This window comes from Telmatherina bonti (assembly GCF_933228915.1).
Source record: "Telmatherina bonti genome assembly, chromosome: 1".
Taxonomy (NCBI): Eukaryota; Metazoa; Chordata; class Actinopteri; order Atheriniformes; family Telmatherinidae; genus Telmatherina; species Telmatherina bonti.
Genome location: NC_136619.1, coordinates 25,529,699 through 25,545,505, shown reverse-complemented (window position 1 = coordinate 25,545,505; position 15,807 = coordinate 25,529,699). Strand labels below are relative to the sequence as shown.

The 15,807-nt window shown below is 39.3% G+C and overlaps 2 protein-coding genes across 5 annotated transcripts in view; one reads left to right on the top strand and one right to left on the bottom strand.

Annotated features, from left to right (window-relative positions):
• mical2a (microtubule associated monooxygenase, calponin and LIM domain containing 2a) overlaps positions 1 to 10,774 on the bottom strand; it is a 35,587-nt gene extending 24,813 nt beyond the window's left edge. For 3 of the 4 annotated variants that reach the window (XM_079241732.1, XM_079241730.1, XM_079241733.1), the window contains exons 1-2: positions 10,374 to 10,774; positions 572 to 940 (exon numbers count right to left, since the gene is read on the bottom strand). In XM_079241732.1, the coding sequence (XP_079097858.1) occupies positions 572 to 832 (261 nt within the window). In that variant the 5' untranslated portion in view covers positions 833 to 940; positions 10,374 to 10,774. Of the gene's footprint in view, positions 1 to 571; positions 944 to 10,373 lie in introns of all 4 variants that reach the window. The other variant, XM_079241731.1, reaches the window with a different exon arrangement.
• A 1,351-nt stretch (positions 10,775 to 12,125) lies between these two features.
• On the top strand, positions 12,126 to 15,280 carry dkk3a (dickkopf WNT signaling pathway inhibitor 3a; the record flags this gene model as incomplete). The annotated part of the gene is made up of 7 exons (XM_079263402.1): positions 12,126 to 12,308; positions 12,485 to 12,595; positions 12,674 to 12,733; positions 13,676 to 13,768; positions 14,724 to 14,868; positions 14,945 to 15,101; positions 15,193 to 15,280. 7 exons carry the CDS (start codon positions 12,126 to 12,128, stop codon positions 15,278 to 15,280), a joined length of 837 nt encoding a protein of 278 aa, XP_079119528.1.
• Positions 15,281 to 15,807: the final 527 nt, after the last annotated feature.

Sequence of the window (15,807 nt, the reverse complement as noted above, 5' to 3'; positions counted from 1 at the left end):
ATCCAAATTTTAGGCAGCAAAACTTTGTATAAATACCATCCTGTATGTCATAACCTTGGCTTTGTTTGTAAAAAAAAAAAATAAAAGAAAAAAAAAGAAAAAGAAAAGAAAATAGAAGAATGATCATTTCTTAATTTTTGTTTCTGTAAATATGTGGGCCAACAAATCTTCCATACATGAGAGCTGGTAGTATGGGGATATATTCACAACCCTGAACAGAAATAAGCGGTGGAGTAAAGAAATGAATGAAAGAATAATTATATGCTGGCAGCATTGGCTAACATGACCATGTCCTAATTGTGTGGAAACATGACATTACATTCAAAATGAGCATATGTTTGAAGAAAAAAAAAAAAAAAAAAGAAGTATCTGATATATTGTTGTGAAGTTTCAATTAACACTAAAAGATTCAAATGATTTGCAAATCACTACATAATGTCTTTATTTTTGCATTGATTGGATAATTAAAATTAACATAAAGGTAATTAAATGTTCATTCTGTTTATATTATTTTGCTTCAAGCACATCTGGTAAGCCTTAGTAACATAAAGTAGGCTATAGACACACTTACCTTGGTGCCAACGCAGGCTTGGCCTTTCCTGTACTCCTTATGGGACATCCTCTTGTCGAGCTTGCTCCACAGTGCTTGGGCTTTCCAGTAGGTGACCTTCGCCTTGAGGCTGCTGTAGAATGTGTTGTGGTCTGCAGGGTCGAGGTCCAGACGTCTGCAGAGGATACCGAAGGTTTGAAGAGTTCCTTTACAGGTCGAGGCCTGGATGAAGTTTTCAAACAGCTTTCCCACATTGTCCCTCTCCTCTTCTGTCTCTCCCATCTTCCCGACTGCAGCAGATGATCTGATGTGCTGAGGCTCTTGCTCACTTCAGCGCTCTCTGCCAGATGTGGCTACACCCCCAGCCTGGCCCGCACCATCATGCCCAGTCTGCTGAGGCAAGACACACAAGTCTGATGTCATCTTATGGCAAAAACATCCAACAGATGGCTTTAGGTAGCTCATGTTTTTTCTATATCCTACTTTTAACCTGATGAAAGTGAGCTGGTTTAATCTAAATACATTTAAATGGATTATTGGTCAGGATGCTGATGTAATTTCATGCTTTACATAGGAAGAAATTCAGCAACATTCCTTAATGCAACAAAAGAAGGCATTTTGACATTAGGTAACTTTCCGCCTACATCAACTAGAGAATATTACAAGTGCAGGCAAGGCAGAGATGTGTTAGAGAGACAACATAACACCAAAGCAGAGTGATCCCATCTGTCAACGTCGGGCAGTTGTTGAGCATATTTACTACATGTGCTTCAAAAGGGCACGGCCACGAATACATAAAAGTGGATCAACGAGGGGTTTAGGTTATACTTTCTAGTAAAAAAAAAAAACAGTCAAAGAGCTTTGGGGTTCAATGACAGCTCCACAGAGATCAAAGAACTTCAACATTTCCAGAGTGAACAAACAATCCAACACCAGCATTTTAGATGTCAAGCAATACCATTTTCCCTGATAAAATGTCAACATGGAGGACAAGCTGGTTATGGTGGGGGCTTATTAGTGAACAGTCAACCGCAGATGTCACAACAAATGCAAACACATGGAGTGGCGTGGAAAACAGTCCACATAATCGGTATTGTTTGTGAATTTGAGTTTTTCTCCAATCTGAAACTAATAACTGCCTTAAGAAGCGCCTTGTTTATGCATTTTGCTGTGATATGATATTATATATAACTGCCATATTAAACTATCTTGGCTTAACTTCAGTGTTCATAGGATCAAACATCAAGATCTCAGAGGTATTTAGAAGCTGTCTATTCTCCAAGCTTTGATGGAGGATAACCCGACACTCAGATCAGACACAATAACACTATTTCTGTATCTCTATTTAAATATCTAAACATAGTTACCTTACTATTGTGTATTTGTGTCTTGTGTTTTCTGTTTTTATCTTTCAGTGCTTTTTGTCAATGCTGTGCAGCTGAACAAATAATTTAAAAATAACAGATTTTAATCCCCAAACGAGGGGTGACTGATGGGTGATTTTACATGCAAGCTTGGGGTGTGTGCATTTATACACCCGCGTGAGAGAGACAATGCTCCTAAAGCACACACTCATGTCCAAATGAAGCTGAACTGACAGAAAAGTTCTCTCTTTACTCCAACCAACCATCAAGCATTTTCAAAACTCTCTGCCAAAGCTCAACATCAAAGCAAAATGAAGAAATGTTCTGTATCAAGCATGTGCACTTGGGTGGAGACCACAGCTTCCGGGAGTTTTTTTTAGGGGGGGAGAAGCCTGCCTTTGATATTTTAATATCCCATGGAGTAGGATGGGCTTGGTTAGAGGAGAGGTCAGAGTAGCTGAAAACCCACCCAAAGTAATCCACTGTAACGTTCACACCCACACCCCCCTGGAAACTACACGGCTAGGGCATGACATTGTTCATTTAGAGATTTCAAAAGAAAAAATAAACACTTAGCAAAAACTACTTGCTTTATCTAAAGACTATTCAGCCATGGGTCATACATTATTGATTGTACTTTCAGTGTGAGGTTTTGTGTTGTGCTTCCAAAGCAACATTAGTCCCAAAGCTAAAATTAGTTCATCAAACTGCACAACATCCTGTTTTGCTGTGTGTTTGTATCCGGCTTTGATAATGTTTTATATTTCAGAGACAAGTTTAGGCTGGGAAAAGAAGGCCAGTCAACCCACTGAAACACTGCATAGTCTGGTGAAACTTTGTACACTTTACTGCTGTCCTGTCAGCAAATCCTGCGGAGGCCTTCACAGCAAACATTCACCCTCACTTGGTGAGCTGACATTCCTTTGCCACGTGGCCGGACAAGCTCTCCATCAGCATGAGTTCAACACCAACTAGTAGCCCACAGTCACAGGACCACCTCCACACATTCTTGGAAACTTTACAGGTTCTCCCTGACTGATGCCTGCATTTCTGGATAGCTTGCATTAAACAGTATGTTCCATCAAGCCTCTACGTGGTCATTTGTTTTGACAGTTGAATCTTAAGATTATTTAGTGTGCTGACTGAGATAGACCACACATTTCTGCCAAAAAGTTAAAAAGCACATTTCCATTTTAATTACCGATGTTTGCGGCTGAACACTCCCGAGAAAGATTTCATCACAAACCTTTGGCCACAGTTCAAGAAGCTCTCGTGCTTTTAGCAAAACGCTAAAATAAAGACATGTTGATTGCGCTTATGCTTTGCATTTTAGTCCAAGTAATGCGGTAAAATAGTCACAATTATTGGAACCATCTGTTGTTCGAGTCTGTGAGGACTCACAAAAAGGTACCACTTACTGTCTTCATAGCCAAGTCGATGCTCAGCACTGTAACTACATTGTCTCTGACACAGTCGCATTACTTCACCATCTCAGTCTGACAGAATGGAAAGTCACTTGTGGGTAGACAGAATGAACCCACAGAGCTGCTGTAAAAATATAACTAATGACAGACTGAGAGGGAAGAACACACACACACACACACACAAGGATCATACAGTGCAAATGAAGCACTTAAACACAGGTTTACGTTTCCTGTACTTTAAGAAAATGATCTGAAGAATTTGAGAAGGTAATGGGAAGTGATCAATTTCTCGGTGGAATGAGGAATTCACGTGTGGTGAGATAACTTTACTTTGTTGGTTTTATTTGACAATATACACAAGTGAAAACTTTAACGGTATTTGTGCTCCAGTTTTAACGTATTGTGACGCATGACGTGAAGTGAGAATTGTGTGCACATTTAAAAGCACTGAACCAAAAGATGCTTGAGTGTGATTTTGAGAGACATAGTAAGCTACCAGTTTCTGCTTTGATAAAGGAAGAATGACAGGAATGTAAACAAAATGTAGCTGCCACAGTACACCTAAGGTGAAATATCAAACATGAACAGATATACATACATGCTCCTATATTAAAAGATGCAAGTTTTGCCTTATATACACTAACCTCAGGCACCGGAACAGAAGTTTTCTAACCAGTCTCCGCCACTTTGGTGGTGGTCTAAAATGGGTCACAAATGGATATAGACACTAAATACAACCTCATGGACCTTGTTTATTGTAATATCGGAACATGTTACGCCATACAACAGAGCAGATTTTTTGAAGCAGAGGTCAAAGAATAAATTTTATCAGAGTTTAGCGACATTGGCAAAACTTTGCCTATGCAATCACTTTATTGTTGGTTTAGTTCATCTCACTGACTTGCTGCCAACAAGTATCTTCTGATGTTATCATCCTACATGTATTTTTCTACAACACACCCCACAGCAGTGGGGTCCATTGATGTAGTTCTCATCATTTTGTGTCTTTCTTTGTATCTCAAGATTTTTTTACTTGAGGATCTTGATTTATTGAACATTGTCCTACAATGGTTTAGATGCTGGGCTGCTTCAGGGATTTTCACTGGTGTTTTTAGAAACTGTTATAATGAGTAACTATGGGAATGTTGTTTACATGTGAAAGAAGCTGATTGAGCTTTCTAAAGCTCAAGAAATGCTCAGAGTAAGACCCCAAATCGAGAGGAGCTGGTGAGAGATGTAGGATCTTGAACAGGAATAGTAAAGTCCCTTCAATGCAAAGGGAAAACTGACATAATTTGCAAATAAAATGAATCAGCGAGGAGTGCTTATAAGAAGAGAGTTGAAATATTGGGAATGCAGGGTGTTTCACACACAAGGCTGTCGAAACCCATTTCACAAGGTTTCTCCAGTCTGCTGCTACAACACCCCAATGCACTCACAGTGATTCCTGGAGGCTTCAGCCACAGCGCTCACTCTCTTTGCTGCACTCCTACATACCGCAGTTTGTCCACTTATCAGGGTTTCTTTTGGTTATTTAATTCTATTTATCTGAATTATTTATCCTGCAAGATTTTGATTCATTTTAAGAATTTAATGAAGCAAAAATCATTTCAATTAGCCAGCACATTATAAGTGTCCAGTTGATTAATGTTCATCATTTCATTATAACACAAATTTCTGCTGAAAACCTACCATTTCACCTACATAAAGACTGGTTACACACAAAGCACATCCATATATATTCATATTATAAAGCTAATTTTGCAAGAAATGGTTGTTATTCTCTGTACAGAGTATGAGAATTATCTTAGACAGCTGATCTAGTAAGATGTTTTGGGCAACTTTGTCAAATGCAGCACTAAGATTCAGTAGTAGAAGGACTGAAATGTTACCACTATCTTATCTGCTCAAGCTGATATCATTTAAGATGGTAAACTGTTATTTCATAATCATGATAGTCCTATGTAGGACCACCCAAAGGCAACTTTATACAAAACATATGGTGAAGGCTGACACAGACCCAGATAAGAAGACAGTGACCTGGGTATCAGAGAAGTGATGCAGGTTGCTCATTTGTCTCAACAGAGTACATTGGTTCAGGCGATCAGAGTACAATAGAAACGTGACGACACAAGGAAAACACTGGGAGTGCTGGGAAATTCACATAGTGTAGTATAGCCAGCGACAGTAATTACAGACTGGACTGAAGAAAACCAGGAAGGAACCCTCTGTGGACCTGATAAGCAGGCAGAGTGCCTCAGAAAACATTGCACTCGTGAAGTTTCCAGCTTCAACCGGCCCCTGAGCATTACAGTATTATCTCAGCTCTCTGAAATCTGGCTGCATGTCCGGGCAGCGGCTCCACAACAAAAGAAGAAGTGTCATGAGCAAAGTAATTCATGGACAGATAACAGTAAATATTAGTCAGTTTCAGAAGAAAAAAGACTAGTAGTACCTCACATTAAAAAGGAGTGGGCACGTGGAGCTTGTCTGCAGGCGCACCTGACCCATACAGTGTCCTCACCACACTTTGAGGAATGATTTATGTAGACAGAGTACTGTTACACCTGCACAGTTACTATAACCAACAATTCAAAGAAGCTTTATCCTGAATAACCACATTTTTAATGTATTAAAATAAAAGGATGAGTTGGATTCTTATCACTGCATATAGATTAGAGATGACCCACCAATAACAGTCTGAACCACCCCAGTGAGTGAACATGGATCCCCTGGAGTGCAAAAACGCTGAGCAAATACTAGCACGACAGACACTGAGGGTTAAAGATCCGTGCATGTCTGTCATTCATCCACACCACAGACAGGCACAGGCAAGGTTTAGTAGTATTACCACCTGGCAGGAATAGCAGATTGTGTAAGCCAACAATCAGTAAAGCCAAGCTCAGAATAGACAAGTGTCATGTTGCAAAAGGAAACAACACATGACCTGGAAATATATGAGCATGGTGACTATCTGTAAACAACTCTACAATCATCAGATGAGTGTTTTCAGTCGCCTGCCTTAATTCCCTCAAAAGTAACACAGTCTAATGATTTGGCTACTCAAAAACTACATCTTAAGAGTGACTGAATCAGATTTAGGAGACCATGAACTTCCAGCAACACTGTGGAATTAAACTGTGGTGATGTAACTCTGCAACACAGTGTGTGAGCTCCCCGAGACGCCTCATATCTAGACTCTTCCTGCAGAGCACGTCTGGTTTCCTGTCCAGATCAAAGCTCAGAAGAAGGTGGCCTCTTTTAAGTTTCACCACTGAGATTTTTATACACAGTTTAGATATATGCAGGCCTTCTCCAGAGTCTCCCACCCCCTCTCCCTATGAGAGCAGACCTGTTTAGGACAACCTGAGATGACATTTGTCCATTTATGTCACTTATGTAGCACCTTTCATTGCTCCATCTTAACTTGGGTCACATGACATATGTCATAGCAGTGCAGCATAACCAGCAACATCATTTTTTTTAAAACAAAAAAAAAAAAAAGCAGAAATGTTGATTGTTGCGGAGCCTAAAAAATATCTCCTTTTTTAATCTGACAAGGATGTGGCTAAAATAAAGTTTTACCAGAAAAAACTATTTCAGTGGCTTGGCTACTTCTTTGTATTTCTTTTAATCCTCGCTGCAAACCCAGAAAAATGTGAGACCAGGGAGAACAACATATCCCACATAACTCTGAGTTCCTATGTCTTTTGTGTAATGTTGAAGCTTGGACACGTGTCCATTTTTATCCTGTGGAACAAGGAAGGAAACATGCTGCAAAGAGGAAGGAGAAAGTTTACAACGCATCAGCGGCAATAACGAGACCGTGCTTCCACTCGGGGTCACTTCACTGGAGCAGATTTATGTTGTTTTCATTCACAGCATGGTGCACTTGCGTGTCTTTTGACTTGCTAATTCATTGATTAGACTTCCTAGAGGTTCAATCCTTGATATGACATATTTAATAATTTGATTTATGTGCTAGTATCCAGAACTGTTACCATAATCAAAATGCTATTTTAATATTTCCTTTCATTTAAACACTGAGAAAGAATGGGAGCTTCTTGACTTGGACAGTGGTCCATCACATCTGATTGTGTTTTATAATTATGTCCTTTGTCTGTCTGCAGGACTCAGCCTTTGTCTAACAGTATACAGTAAGGGAGCTTAGAGAGCTGATGGAAGGATTGCAGCAGTAAGCTCTCGCAGGTGAGTCATTTGTGTGTCATCCTGGGACTGTTTTCACAGCTACCATCAAACCCAGTTCAGATTTAAAGCATTAAATCTGTTGTTGAGATGAACCCCGGTGAAGCTGGTAATTATACACTAAAAATGAGAGGCTGGCAAATTGATTTGCACTTGTAATGCTCTGAAACTGTGCTGAAAGCTGCAGCTCACAGTCTAGTCACACTTTTTAGTTAGAAAATGAGGATGTTTGCATGTAAAAGTCGCATTATTTATTTTGTGTTGTTAAACTGGTTTCTGATTGTGTTGCAGTTAAGTTGAACATACACAGTTAAATGCTGAAAGGAGATACGCATAAACGAAGATTAATGTTGTAGTCACCAAGTACGCTCACGACATCTGCCTTGAAGCTGTTCAGCAAAAACACAAGAACTTGTTTGATGAAGTATTTATCAAAAGCCTACTTATCTTACTGAAAACACATGATTTGTATGTAGTTCAAAATATCAGAAACTGAGAATTTTTTTCCACGTGCATGTCAGGTTTTAACTTTATGCCAGCGATAATTTAAAAAAAGAAAAGTGGAAAAGTTGTGTGATTGTTAAAAAAGAAAGACAAAGGGGGGCTCTGTAAACAGAGAGATGAGTTTATGGGCAACAAGTTAGTAACATGATGAGCAACCCAGAGAAAGGCTGAGGGTTACGCTCAAATAATCAGAAAATTACCTCCAGCAGTCCTTTTCTGAGCATTTTTCCTTGACCTCGTTGGAAAACATCACAGAGTTAGCAAAAGATGGTTGGAGAAATTCTTCAGACTCAGAAAAATGCTACTTTGCTCAACAAGAATCTGACCACACAGAAACCAAGTGGTGGTATGGGGGTCTCCAGCAGAGAAACTCCAGCTGGTTACTAACTACTCCACAAAAAGCATGTTTATATAAATACAATAAATTCTAAAATATTACTTTATCATTTAGGCTTGTAAATAAAAGGGCAGAAATGCTGATGCAGGCTCATGCTCAACCTCATGTCTTCATGTGGTCTAGTTTGGACCACTGTTTGAAATAACTGAGCTCTGCTTAAAATGTTGTGAAGCGATTGTGGGAGGAAACTGCTTCCTTTCCTCTCATACGGGATGGTCCAATGCTTCTGATGATAAAGGGACTAATGAGGAAAGGCTCCTTTTCTTAGCATTAGGAGAATATAAGCTTTTTATTACAGCTGTAATTGTATGAGGAATTGTGGGAACACATGGCAAGGCTAACTTGCTCATTTATAAAGATGCGATCACTGCTACATATCAAGTCCTGCATGGCATTTGTTACCATCTAGACAGCATCGTTTTGAAGGATGGTCTTACTTATTTTAGGATTATAACCCCGTATGTCACTGGATGTTCTTCACTGAGGGCATTTAGTGCTTGAATAAATTAAATTCAAGATAAAGAAGGCCAAAAGCTAAAAGGGCAGCTCAAAGCTTTCATCAAATTTGAACAAAATTCTGTTTCAAAACTAGAATAATTTGACTCCTTGGTTTATTTATACATCGTGAACTACTACATTTGTTGTTTTGGCTTTAGGCTATTTTAAGTAAAAATAAAATAAAAATAACTATGTTCTTTTTTTTACTGAAACTTTATGCAACAGAGCTGACTCTCAGCACATGAATGACTAAAACCTTCTCGCCAACTCAGAGGGAAATTCCAGCAGGAGGAGAGTAATGTGGTAGATTGTTGATGGAGGTTGTTCGTCTCTTCACTAAGAATTACATGTTCAGCTGCTGAACGGACCAAAGAACAAGTTGATGAACCCCATTTAGATATCAGCATATTCACCAGCAAAAATAACTCTTGAGTTACTACAGCATCTTCTCTGGCGGTAAAACACAGGAAATGATTGTTCATAGAACATGTGGAAGCAGAACTACCGCAGTCTGTATGACTCTTAAGGCATCATCTTACAAACTGTTTGAATCAGACTGAGTGCTCACGCAGTACGCTCAACTCAAAACACATAAAACAGACCGATTAGTCCAGCTGAAGAGCTTTATCCTTTTTCCCTGTTTCATCTAGAAGCTTGTGTTTATCTGCAGTCCAGCTGTGTTTGGTCAGCAGCTGCACATTAACTTCCAGTCTCACCAGGAAACATGAATAAGCAGTCCCTGTCTCTCACTTAACTGCCTTTAGTAACCTCCCAGCACACCTTGTCCACACCCCACCTTTCTTTATTATGCAATTTGTGTCATGACAATCTAAAAGTCAGACTGGGAGCAATTTACAGTCTGGGAGCTGGTGAGCAGGTGGAGTCAGTGGCTGAAAGGATTTTTATGACTGCAGCCCAACTTCTTCTGACAACTACTGTCTAAATGTATGTTCATTGAAAGTTTTATAGTTGATCTGATATGAAAAGTTAGAGGGATGGATCTGATCTGAAGGTTTGAAAAAACTGGAGCTCAAAACTTATCAGCAGCATGATAAAAATGTTGCTTACGCAAGTGGTTATCAGTGAGAGGCAAGCCCAGATGTCTGGCTCCTCTCAAAAAGTGTTCAATCAGAAGCTCTTGATAACAACATGAGCTGAGAAATCACACCTTACACAGACATACTATAACTCTGTGTCAAAAAGAGGGGGAAAAAACTACTAAAATCACAGTCAGTATGGAGTCTGCTGGGCTGCTTGATTATAATATATTTATTGTTCCCAGTCGCAGGTTGTAGTTACTATACAATCAATGTCAGGAACACGTTTTAGCAACAAGTCAAACCCAGTCAGGTGTTTTAGGTCACACCAACCATAGTTTGAATTTGGCAAGAAAAAAAAAACGATAAAGTATTCAATAAATACGGTCTTACCTCATTTCTACATGTAAACTTTTCGTTCCTTCAGTTGGAACCAGGTTTGCTGTGGGGAAATGTGTCTCCTCAGTCAGTCTGACAGGCAGTAGTTCGTCCAGCTGAGTACGCTGTTTCAGGGCGGTGCTCCAAACTGGGACACTTCCCAGACTGCTACCGTGCGCAGCTGCTGTTTAATCCAGGGGAGCCCGGTTTTCTTGTCTCAAAATGACCACAACAGCTGGGAGAAATGACCAACTACAAGGGAGTTTGGCTTAAATATGGTCTGCAAGTCTTAAGTTATAAATACTGAAATGTGTAAAAAGAACTAAAGCGAGAAGTAGAGAGAGAGAAAAGCATCGAGTGTTAAAATGAAGTCAAGGCTTCCCCAGAAGTCGATCAATAATACAAAATCAAGACTTCACCCAGATACAAAGTGTACTTTTTCCTCTAGACTGCCAGGCGCCGCAGTCCCCGGACCATAGAATGACAAAAACATTAAAGCCCACGTTTTACTATGTGTCAGCAGAAAGTAATCCAGCTGCACATGGAAAAACCACTGAACAAACTGTAAAGACATGAGAAATCCGATGGCATATTCAGGCCGGCAAGACGGGAAATGTCGACATCTAGTGGCCATCTTCTGAAACTACAGAGGCGTTTGTTTCGTCTCCAGCTGGCCACATTTCTCCTCTCAGAAAAACAAAGGAATACACATTGGAGTGGTTGGTTTAACCCTCCTGTTATGTTGTTGGTCAGCTTAACCTGTTTTGAATAATAATAATAATAATAATCAGCTAAACATGTTTTTCTGGTATCCTGCTTGACTTTATTGGTGTAAACATTTAGCCCACTTTTTTTTTTTTTTTAATCTATTCTCCTGACCTCATCTGTAAAGTGCGAGAAAGCAGGTGTTGTTATGACTTTTGAAAGAACCTTTTCTGGTCCAGTGGGTAAGCTTCAACCTCATTGAGTGGACAGTCATCAGAGGAGGGCTTCAGTGTAAAGGTTTCTCTGCAAACAGAGTCATACCAACATCACATTCTGCAGCTACATGTGATATATTCTCTGTCAGAGCTTTTCAAAATGAGCAGCAGAAGGAAAGCAATGACAACCATGGAGACCCTGCTACTCATCTTTGATCGTGACAGTGAAATAGATGAGGATATGTCTGAAGATAAAAAATCATCTTGAGGAAAATTCTGATACTAAAGAGTTTGTTTTCGATGCAAATCAGAAAAGAGCTATTAACATCCTTCCAAGCATAATATTTACATAAAAAACGGGAAATGCAGTCTTAATCACCCAAAATACATCAGGAAAACTGGCAAAAAAAACAAACAAACAAACAAAAAAAATCTTAAAAGTCATTTGTCTTGATTTTAAGTCAGTTGGTTAAAATCCTGCACGGAAGAGGTGTCTCATAAGACTTTACCAGCAGTGCTTCATTTGAAAATAAATAAATAAATAAAAATTAAAATGTTGAACAAAGTAAAATAAAAATGAATAGATGTTGCATATCAAGTTAAAATAATGTAATCCGTTTAACACGTAATTATGCATATCACATCTTATACAAGTGTTTAGCTGCGCAGGGGGCGGAATGGATGTGAAAGTGAGATCTGATGACCAGACTGTGACGGACACATCAGCTTCGGTGACGCTGTTTGTCGTTCTCAGCATCTTTGCCACACCCTCCTCTTTCCTTCGGTGTGCAGCAGCAGCAGCAGCAGCAGCAGCAGCAGCCCCATAGCACAGATTATCATCAGCAGCATGATGTTATCCTCCCTGCTCATTTTGGCTCTGACAGCAGTCTGCAATGGCATTCTCCCTGATATTGCGGACTCAGGGATCAATCACATTGTGGAGGAAAGATCGGAGATGAACCGCGTGTTTGTGGAAGTAGAGCAGCTGCCGGAGGATCCGCAGCAAAAGACTGAGGACGCGCTTCCTAAAGTAGGCATCTCAGTCAGCATCTTGTTTGGTTGCATGACATGGCATCAGACTATCTCTTTGCATGTAAAGCAAATCACTGGCTGCTGTTGTAGAAGTTTTGAACAAAATATCAATTTAAGTAGGTTTAAATGCATCTGTGGGGGGAGCTGGAATATGAGTTTCCATTCTCCCTGCAGGCAAACGAGAGTGTAAGTAATCGCCACAATAACCTTCATGTGAGTCATGACAATGGATCTGCTTCTGAAAACATGATTGATGATAAATCTCTCCGCTCCTCAGCAGAGCAGGTAGGCTTGTAATATTAAGCCCAAGTTAGTTTCTTTACCTCTTGTGACTAAAAAACAACATATATCACCTTTGCACAGGAGACAAACAACATTACTACAGCTGTGCAGCCCAGTGACCTGGAGAACAATATTGATCATGTAAGTCCATTCTGTCAACTTGCTGTGTGAGATGATAAACATTCACAATCAATTTTGAGGGGAACTGTGTTTTCACATGAAAGCCAACATAACCCAGATTTAACAAAACAATGTCTAGGTTTCATGGGAACGCCATCACAGCTGCTGACTCAGCATGCTATCTTCAGATGATATAAACCAAACACCCAAACGCACACACACACACACACATGTATATATATATATATATATATATATATATATATATATATATATATATATATATATATATATATATATATATATATATATATATATGAATGAGTGAATGAATGTGGCTAATTGAATACAAATGAATAAACAAAACAATGTATTCTCTCTCTCTCTCTCTCATATATATATATATATATATTGAGAGAGAGAGAGAGAGAATACATTGTTTTGTTTATTCATTTGTATTCAATTAGCCACATTCATTCATTCATTCATTCATTTACTTTAGGCAAATTACTGTGATTTCAAATGTGTAAATGTGGGATTCAACTGTGGAGTTACAAAAATGCGACACCCAAAACGAGTAACTTCCTTTTACGTGCATGCAGCAGCTGTTGCTTTCTATATAATGATATTTACAATAAAACAATTAAATAATTTTTTAACTTGTTTAAAATTATCAAATCATAACACAGAAATGATGACACAATGGAGTAAAAAACAGAAACAGTGACTGATCAAATTAGTTACATAAAAATCATTGACAGAAATATGTAAGTTAGAAGAAAATAAAACATCAATCATTGCATACTATTAGACTGCTAGAAAGGATAAAGGACAGAATCACACAGAATGACAAGCAAGAAAAAAAGTGAAATTCTCAAATGGGATTTAAAATTGTTAATTATAGTAAAAGATTTCATATGTCAGATGAATATGTGTCATCTTTCCCTCTTCTTAACTTTAAAGGGATGCATAACTGATGATGACTGTGGAAAGGGGAAGTACTGCCTCTCTGGCACGTCTAATTCCAAGTGTCAACCATGTAAAGAAACTGATGTGGTAAGAAAAAGTTTAATTTTCATATATGGACTAATTCTTTTGCTCAGCTTTCCCTAAAACACTCTTTTTGTTGAATCTGCTGATTTTCACACAAACATGCATGTGAAAGGGCAAATTAATATGAAAAAATTGTTGATTTATCATTCAGTAATATAATTACCACAATAGCCCTGCTAATCTGACATGACATGCTTTTTGCAATCATTGCTGACTGAGCTGCTTCTGTCCTCTCAGAAGTCCTCTGCTTGGTCTTCTTTGTCTGAGGACGGTTTCTCCACACATTCACACTCCACTTGTGTTTCATGTGGACTGCATTGCAGTGTGTCTACAAGTGTAATTTGAGTGTGTTATTTGTATTGTTAGCATTCATGTCGGTGGACAGCCTGAGTCAAGGTTAAACTAGAGCTCCTCTCCTCTTTCTGCTCTCTATAAGAGCATTTACCAGAGGCGTATTAGTCTTACACCTTGATGCTTCCATTTAAGCCTGTTGTCACTGATCTGCTAGTTCTATAGTGTCTTAACTGGATGAAGCAGTCATTGCGTGGGAGAGCAAAAAGCAGCACAAACTGATGAATACAGTGGAAGCCTGCCAGTTGTGGGCGCAGTCGGTGAGGAGAATAAATACGGACGACGGGATCTGCATCTTGTCAAAAATTGCTGCACAGTAGAAATTTGCAGAATACTGCATACTCTCACCATCCTCAGGCAGCAGCTGACCTGCTGATCTCATTTCTATTTAATAATTTAAGTCTTTACTCTTCATGTTTGGAGAATCATTCCTTTCATTGATGCAGCTGAGAATTTTGAGTTTTCTTAACTTAATTCAAGTGTTCCTTTGTCATCTCTGTGACTTTTAGCCTGTGTTTTAAACACGATTCTCGGCCCACTCTTGCTGTTTGCTGAAATATTCCAAAAGAAAAAGCTGACAAAAGAAAAAGAAAACTGTCTTTTTCAGTCCTGTGTGAAGGATGTGGAGTGCTGTGGTGATCAGCTGTGTGTGTGGGGTCAGTGCAGCCACAATGCAACCAAAGGAGAGGCTGGCAGCACTTGTCAATACCAGACTGATTGCAACCCGGACCTCTGCTGTGCTTTCCATCAAGGTACAACACAGCACGTTATGTACACGTCCGCATTCTCTCAAAACATTCATGCATGCGTTTCTTTTTGTGCGTTCAGCCCTGTTCTTTGCCGTTTGTTCGGCCAAGCCCATTGAACGAGAGCGCTGCTTTGGTGCTTCCAACCACCTGATGGAGCTGTTGTCCTGGGACATGCAGGATGAGGGACCCAAAAAACACTGTCCCTGTGCAGGTGATCTCCACTGCCAGCACCTGGGGTGTGTACAAGATGTTGAATTTAAACATATCAGGAGCTGCTAAGGCTTAACATACATCTTACCTAATTTTATCCTCTTCCTTGTCTGACAGGCGAGGATCAATGTGCCTAAAAGGAGAGGACTCCAGCGAAGAGGACTTGACAGACTCTCTATACTCAGAAATAGACTACATACTTTAGGCAGACTTCAGTGGAACTGACGCTGCCTTGTTAACAGCATGAAGCGTTATCTCCACTGGACCTTGAGCTTTTTCTGCCAAGTCACTGCACTTTATTTTTTGCCAGCTTAATCCAAAATTGTAACGCTTCAGAGCATGGCAAATGAATGGAAATATGCATTTTACCTGCTTCACTGGATGTTTATATCCCTCTAAATCTTTAGATGGATTAATGCCATTATAAATGTTGAATATCTTAAACCATTTCCTTCATTGTTAACATTTCTGATCCCATTATATGTTACGTGACCTGTAGTCATAGTATTGTTTAAATATCCTGTAAGACATCTTTCTAATAAGTGCTTTCACTGTATTTAGTTAAAAATAGGATCAGGAGTGAAGTTTCTACATAAAAGAAACAATCATATGCTCAGACCTGCATTTCCCTGTAGATATGTCAATAAGATGTAGTAGACTAGTTCTGCACAAGTCTGATAATTGAGGTATAGCTTGAGTCAGGTGTGTTGCAGCAGGGAAACTTCTAAAACC